Here is an 8096-nt window from a genome sequence, read left to right as displayed (position 1 = left end):
TTTAGCTTTTGTTGGGAACCATGCAATGAAATGTGTTCTTTTTATACTGAATCATGTCCTGACAAGACTGAATAACATTTATGAAACATAATATGTACTCTGAGCATTTGGCAGGAGAACCACTTGTCTGTAAGAAAGGGAACTGGGTAGCTATATTCATCTCTAAAATATAAGCCATATCTATTAATGGAGTTAAAAGTATATACACTGAGAGTTCAGCACTGATTTTGGCCCCCTGGGTCATTATGATACCTTGGGCAAGAATTATTACTGACTTTAATGGCAACAGGACTGACCCATAATTTTTCTTGCCACAACGTTCTCTACCATAAAACAGATGTAGTGTTGAAACAAAACCCACAGTAAGTGAATCCACCCACAAACCTGCAAGGGTCTGTTTTGTAGTCAAGGTGGTTCTCCGTCTAAAGGATGAAGAAACTTTGGGCAATGTTTTTCTGTGGTTAAACAGAGGATTATGTACTACAGGTGAGCTCTTTACCACAGCTTCACTGTGCTTACATTCTGAGCCCTAGTTAATGTTTTTAAGGCTTACATAGTTTGATGCAATTCTGTTCAACCTTTTCTGTATTGCAGCCTGTCCAGAATTCCTTTTCATCTAGCTTGAAGACCACCCCCACCCACCCATATTATACGCAGGCCCATATAAGATGCAAAATAAAATGAATGTCCTGCAGAATAGAATGAATTAAGGACTAGATCTTGTCACATGTTTTCTGATTAAATGATATTCATAACATCTCAAGTTCAACAAACTTTCAGGGTCATAGGTAGTGTTCTGATTAAACCATCCCTCTAGTTCTAGTAGGTCTGCTAAAAGGCTGTGGACACTGGGGCTAGGGAAAGAAATTACACATAAACCAGAATAAGTGACTGGAAACTAATTCAAATATGTAACATAACAGAATTTCAGTGCACATAAACCACTTTCAAAATGGCCAAAACTGGTTTAATATAAACCTGGATGGAGCAGACTTAACTAATTTCGGTTACATCAGTTTATTGACTTCTGTCCCAGATCCCCTCCAAATTCAAGTTAACTCAGTCCCTCAACATCCTAGGATGCTTTGCAATCCCCTGAACCCTCCCCGCCCTCCCCACCTTTGTAGGGTAGGTGAGCTAACCTTGGCCCAAGCTGTCTGCTCCACCCCAGCAGGGAGGCATGCTCTAGCACCCCCCAGCTTCTGTCTTGGTCCACTGCAGGCATGTGGCTGCGTTTCCAGAATCAGAAGTGAATGCCTGTTCACTTGCTTATTGACTCAATCTGTGCAATTTAGAGTAACCTAAGAAGATTGAATCAATTTAGCCTCAGGCATTTTGACTCTCTGTACTTAGCCTGGAAGCTACACTTTTCCTTCGTCTTCCCAGAAGCTGCTGAATTTCAAATGGTGCTAATATGCTATTTGTGAAACAGCTCATAACAATTTTCTGAATTAAAAAAATATACAAATATAAAATAAAGCAGTATTTACAGTCTAAATTCGTGCCATCCAAGCATCTGTAATGGCTGAGATCACTACCACCTGTTTCTTTTCTCTGAAGACATTTTTCTGGCAAAAAATATGAGTTTTACCAATTTAATTCAGAGAAGCTTCAGGAAGAATTTTACCAAAAGCACAGGAATACTTACTATGCTGTGGAATTGAGGTCACAGTGAGAATCTAAAAATCTTTCTTGGGTTTAATCATTGATCCTGTACCTTTAAATCTTATGTTAGAGAAATAAATTAAAGACTGAATCCTCTGCCAGAACATACTCTGAGGTAACTCTGAAACCATGGAGGGGCTGGCTGAAAGCAAAAGCTAGTACCAAATGTTAGCTGAAATAGCCTGAGAGCTGCTCTGACTCCCAGCAACCAATAATGGCAATAAGGAACTATAATTTCAACAAAAATAATCTTGACCAGGGATGTCTAATATGCAGCCATCACTCCCCACATCTCTCTGACTGCTGCTGTCACTAAGGTATCTGAGATCCCTCTCCCTCCTCCAGCTTCTGCAACATGTCCCTTGGGGTTGGGGGTGGCACAGCCCTGAGGTTTGGAGGGCTCACAGGATGGGGGGACCCACTGCATAGAGCCCCTGGCTGCTCAGAAGTTGGACAGCTCCAGTCTCAAGCAGTGCAGCTTTCAACAAGGGAATCCTTGGCTGCCCTTACAGGCACTGTTGTGTTTTGTGCTGTTAGGTGACAGGAACAAAGCAGCTGCAAGTGGGGCCAAAGACCCAAATAAGTCATTTAAAAGCCATTGATATATGCAGGAATCATATACATTTAGGGGTAAATCCAAATTTCAGCATCCAACTGAGGACATAAGCAAGTCTTTGTACATAAATGTAAAGGAGAGGAGAGAGAAAGGAATCCTCCCTTGTTGTCTGTGCAGCTGCAATGCTATAATTGTAAGCAATTTGAACAAAGGGACCATATTTTTGTTCGTTTGTAGATGGCTTGTCACTATGTGTGGAACTCCTAAGCAGTATGGTAGTATATCTAAATAATAATATGTAGCAGCTACTTCAGTGCATCCAGCTGCATAGATTGTATGAACATAGCTCAGGTTCTCTGACAAAACTATGCTGATTCCACAGCCAAACAGCCTTCTATGAGTACAGAAGAGGGACACAGATTTTCTCCTTAAAAAACATTAATCCACAGGTAAACAATGCAAAGCATATCTGACTCAGTCTTCAGATAGTACTGACTTGAAGTCTATTCTCCTTTTCTTCTGTTCAGACAGATCTATCATGGACTTCATCTCAGCTTCAGAGAACTTTGGAGTCAAGGCCACATTGTCATAGTCAAATTCTTCATCAAGGGAGAATGGATAAACTTCATCCCCAAGTAGCTGGAACTGGAAAAAATAAAGATGCATAAATAAAACGGCTGCAAATGATGACAATGAAGCTCAACATATTAACCTTCAATTAATATTTAATTAAACTATTTTTTTCAGGCTCCAGCCCTCTAAGCTGATTAAGCTGTTTTTAAATAAAAGAATAAATTCAATTATTCAATTTGACCTAATTTAAACCATTTAATGTGCCCCATTTGTACCATACTGTATCTGAATGAATATCATTAACAAATTTTGCTCAAGGCAAGGAATCAAAAAAAAGCTCCCTTGCATATATCTATTACGTTTCTACCACTTGTAGCAGAAGGATTGTAGGGATACAGATAAGTTATGTATTGCTATGTTAAATTTCAAAAATAGTTCTCACATTTGTAAGATTTTGGTTAGTCTCAGCTGCTGTCTACCTAACAGATACTAATGGCAAACACTCCCCAGGACACATCTTGTAGCAATGAGAATGCTTATACGCGATAGAGCAGCACAAGCAATCTTCATCTATTCATGAATCTGTTTCATTCAGCCACATGCTATGGGATTTTGGGGGGCTTGGTGGGAGAATAGTCTTACTGCATTACTCTTTATTTGCTCATCAGATATACTATAGTGAATTTTTTTACTGTTATTCATTGTAAATGTGTTTAGAAGAGATTTCAGTTACAACATTTAAAAGCAGAATAAATAAATCATAATATAGTAAAGGTTTTATATTAATGAGTTACAGAGAGACCATAGTATAAAATATTTTCAATAAATAGAAAACATTCATCCTAGAAATTACAGATGAGAACATCTTGTTAGGACACTTTTTCCATCTTCCCGTGCTACCTAAGCACAGCAGGATCATTCCAGTGCTTTAGCTAATTTAGCTCTCAAACTAATTTAAATATCTCCAGGTTTTCAACAACTATATATAGTTCAACATTTAGGGAGGCTTTTTTCTTGGTCACCAGGGCTCCATGCTTCAAAGTAGAGAGCACTCCCCCTTATGTAGCAGAACATTTAAGCACACTTAACTACAAGCAGGCGATTAATCCCCTTGAAGTCAATGAGACTTGCACTTAAAAGTTTGGCACAAACTTAGGCAGACAAGGTTCTTTGGGTAAATCTGATATCTTTTATTAGACCAACTCAAATAGCTGGAAAAATTCTTCTTAACAAGCTTTAGGGCACAAACACCCTTCGTCAGGGCCGGACACAGGCACAGGCAAACCAGGTGGCCCCCCAGGGGCCCAGACAAAAAGGGAGCCCAAAAATGGTGAAAATAATTATTATTATCATCATCTCTGGTGAAGGGGGACACTACACTAAAAGTTTGCCCGTGGCTACCAGGAGTCTAGGTACAGTTCTGCCTTTCATCAGGTTGAGGAAGCATCTGCAGGTAATCTGTGCCCTTCCAGAATGGAGTGGTAAAACAGCCAGAGGCCAGTATGTATGCAAGAAAGCCAGTCAGTTAAAATGTAAATTGAGGTGGTTAATAGGTGAGAGACAGGTGCGGGCGGGGGGGGGGAATTGAATGTAGCTGTAGAAAAAGGATGGGAGATAAGAGGGTCTCTCTCTCCAATCTCTCAATTCTAATCCTCAAAATACTTTTCACAGGCAAGCCTCTGAACTTCATTCGATCAATCTACTGGATACCAAAAATCATGTACTAAATATAGACATTGGATTTATGACACATTATAACCTGCCTAACACATGACTCCCCAGGTAAACCCTCCACTTTTTAACAGCCATTCTCATTCCCTCTGCCTCCACTCTTCTGTCTCTCATCCTTTGACTACAGCTACATTCATTCCCTCTTCCCCCTCTTCTCCCCCCAACCGGCTTTCTTGCATACAGCATGCTGAACCAAACTGAATGAAGATCGAAGCAAAGCTATGCTTACTATGCTACATTCTTTTGAAAAACTCAGCCTAAACTTAATCCTGAACAATTTTCCTGGAGGAGGTTCAACATGATATTATTTATTTGAACACTAGAGTTAATTTTTTCCATAAAATAGTTACATTTGCAAGGTTGCTCAGGGGAAAGAGATTACGGTAGCATAAGAAGGAACAAGAAATACTGGCTGCTGATAGACGTGGAAATAAAAAATATTCCAGTTTGACCTAGCTCACCCTATGTGTGTATAGATTGGGTGTTCAGTGGGGTTTTGTGGTGCTTTTATTTAATAGCTGATTCAATCCGCTATTAGATAAAAGTGCTAAAAAGCTCCACTGAAGCACCCAATCTATACACACATAGGGTGAGCTAGGTCAAACTAACATGATGTCTCTTCTGGGCAAGTGCTACACTTGGTGCAGAGGTGCACCAAGCTGAAATTAAAGCACTAGGGTTTTTTTTCCATGGCTGAAAGCAGCCAGTACTGTGATTATTTTAATGAGATTTAGTGCTAGTTCAAGGCTAAGTCTTGAACAATGGCAGTGCTCTAATACATGCACCATCATTATAAAGAATCTTGGATCTTCTTGTTTGAGAATGATGTATAGCCAAATCATTTATTCTACAGAATGCAAAATCTGCAAGAAAGCAAGCAAAGGAAGTACACAAAATTAACCACGTAAAAACAGAACACTGCAGGTTTCAGAAATCCTAGGTATTATAAAACATCACCACAGTTGTCTCTTCCACAGACAACTGCATTTTTTTCCTTTACCTTTTTGATGCTCTTTCAGATATTCAGCTTTTATATTTCTATTCTATGCAAACTGCTTATCTATTATCTGAACAGATATATAATTAGGTTAGAAGGCTGCACGGGTATTTATATTTAAAGTTATTATACACATGCCTTTGCCTGCTCTGACGCACTGGAAATCCAGGGCATCCGAGCAGACTCGACTCAGTCTGTGGAGCACATGAGCTGACATGCCTGGCACTGCACTGCATTCATTTATATAAATGGTGAAATGTGCATCAGGGCACAGAAAATGGTGGTGGTGCGCTTTTAAACTAAAACCCCTTTGATGTGTTTTAGTTCAAAAGTGCACTGCTGCCATTTTCTCAGCGCTGACACACATTTCGCTGTTTATACAAATGCATGCGCCACAGTGCCAGGAGCTTTTAAAAGCGCCCAGCAGCACGGTGAATGCATGTGTACAAATGCCCCGTGTGATTAGTCTCACTGACTTCAGCAAGGTCTGCTTACAAGAAGTGTGGGGTTTGCAAAATCAGTGTAGAGCTAAGGGATGGAAAAGTCTTTGTAAAAACAGAAAAATATTAATCTAATTCCAAATAAAATTTAATGTAAAAGTACCACACCAAATTTAACTGGTATCTATTTGTGTGCTTCATCTCTCAAATAAGCACTGAAAACAGTGGGTTTATGTTTGTTATTCTGTTCTCTGAAGAATTAGTTCATTTCAGTCTTCCATGCTGGAGAGGTCTCTGGATTGCAAAATAAAATTCTGATTTATTTCAAAAGGAAGAGATTTTGCTATGTAACACCGAATCCCTTGCAGCAGAACAAAAACAACAGTGAATCAAGTTATTATCTTGTTATTTTTGCCTAAGGAGCTGAGAGAAATATGTGTACTTCAGGTGTCTAATTTAACATCTAATTGAAATCTTTTTGGAAGTTCTTTGGGATTAGAATGTGTGCTCTATTAGACAACTGCCAGTTTCCTTAAGATTGCTCATGTGATTTACCCAAATAGAGACACCACTGAAGAAGTCATTTTCATTCACAGCCACAGCACTTTTAAATTAGAGGGGAAAGGATATAATGTTCATATTAATAACCAAAGCATTTTGCTGGAGGCTGCCTTGGAAAATAATGTTGTAAATAAAACATCCTAAGTTGAGACTGCAACAATTGGCAACCTGGTTCTTTTTAATCTGTTTGTAAATACAGTTAACTAAAAGGCTTGATGCAGCGCTTCCTAATTTGTATTTTACAGAACTAAAAGCATTCTACAGATCTCTTGTTTAACTTGAGAGAGTTTTTCACATGCACACACTGCCAAATTTGTATGTTCACGGGAACACTGACCAGTTCAAAAATATCAATAGAGTACATATGAGTTTAAATATGAGCTGAGATGCTTGTGAGAAATGAAAGACTCTCTTGAAGAACACTGGACTAAGAAACAAGAGATCTTGGTTCAGTTTCCATTTCTGCTACAGACTTTTCTCAGGAAACTCAGATAAATTAGTTAATCTCTGACAGTGCTTGCACATGTGACAAAAATTGGCAGGAAAGGCAGGCAGGCTCCATGGAAAAAAGAAGGATCAGGGCCCTAACCACTTTTTTTCTATTTTTTCAGCTGAACCTGCCCATGCAAGCTGCCACTGGGCCACACAACACCTGAGTAGTGGAGGGGCCCGGTCCTTCCCTCCACAGTGACAGCAACCCCTTGGCCACCCAGATCAGCACTAGCTGCACAGGTGCTGCCCCTGCTCACAGGCAGCATCTGCCAGATCCAACTCTTCCCCAAGACCATGCATGCATTGGAAGCCCACCAAGCACTGCTCCCAACACAGACTCGGGGAGCAGTTGGATCCAGCAGGTGTTGCCTGCAAGCTGGGGCAGCACCCATGCAGCTAGCACTGTACCCAGATGGTGCTGCCACTGTGGAGAGAAGGACTGGGTCCCCCCACTGCTCAAGTGCTGCATGGCCTGGCGACAGCTCACACAAGCAGGCTCCACCAGGGGAAAAAAAAAGTGGCAAGGGGCCTGATCCTTTTTTTTTTCTGTGGAGCCTGCCTGCTTCTCCCATGTCTGGGTGGGCGAGCTGCCAGTGGGCCCTTAGCTGCAAGAGGCCCCAGTCCTTCCCTCTGCAGCAGCAGGGTCATTTGGATGGGCTGCTAGAAGGTGGGTCCTGGCTCAGCTCAGAGGCAGCACCCAGCCTGATCCATCTGCTCCCCCAGCCTGAGCTGGGGCAGAACCTGCCCACTAGGAGCCCACCCGGGCAGATCCTGGGGGGGCATCACCACCACAGAAGGAAGGAACAGGGTTCCCCACAGGTCAGAGATGCTCCCCCCACCCCCAGCCCCGGGAGATGTGGGTAGGCTCCACAAAAAAAAAAAAATTGGATCAGGCCCATCACCATAAGAGTGACCGTATCCCCTAAATTGAAATGGTGGGTTTTTAATCACCAAAATCCTGAGTCTCTGCTGCCCATGTGTGAAAAAGGACAACAATGCTTCCATTCTCTCTCCTTTTGTCTTGTCTTTAAGGAAAGGCCTGGCCTTTGATGTATATAGATACAGCACTTAAGACAACTGG

At 41.2% G+C, this 8096-nt stretch overlaps 1 protein-coding gene across 1 annotated transcript in view; it reads right to left on the bottom strand.

The window, feature by feature from the left end:
* Positions 1 to 1200: 1200 nt before the first annotated feature.
* Positions 1201 to 8096, bottom strand: part of CUNH11orf74 (chromosome unknown C11orf74 homolog) — a 61303-nt gene continuing 54407 nt past the window's right edge. The window contains exon 8 of the mRNA XM_019551024.1: positions 1201 to 2866. Within this exon, the coding sequence (XP_019406569.1) occupies positions 2696 to 2866 (171 nt within the window). The 3' untranslated portion in view covers positions 1201 to 2695. The remainder of the gene's footprint in view (positions 2867 to 8096) is intronic.

Source organism: Crocodylus porosus, unplaced genomic scaffold (genome assembly GCF_001723895.1).
Source record: "Crocodylus porosus isolate Cpor-Errol unplaced genomic scaffold, CroPor_comp1, whole genome shotgun sequence".
Taxonomy (NCBI): domain Eukaryota; kingdom Metazoa; phylum Chordata; order Crocodylia; family Crocodylidae; genus Crocodylus; species Crocodylus porosus.
Note: the sequence above shows the minus strand (reverse complement) of the source record. Positions and strands in the feature narration are given on the sequence as shown.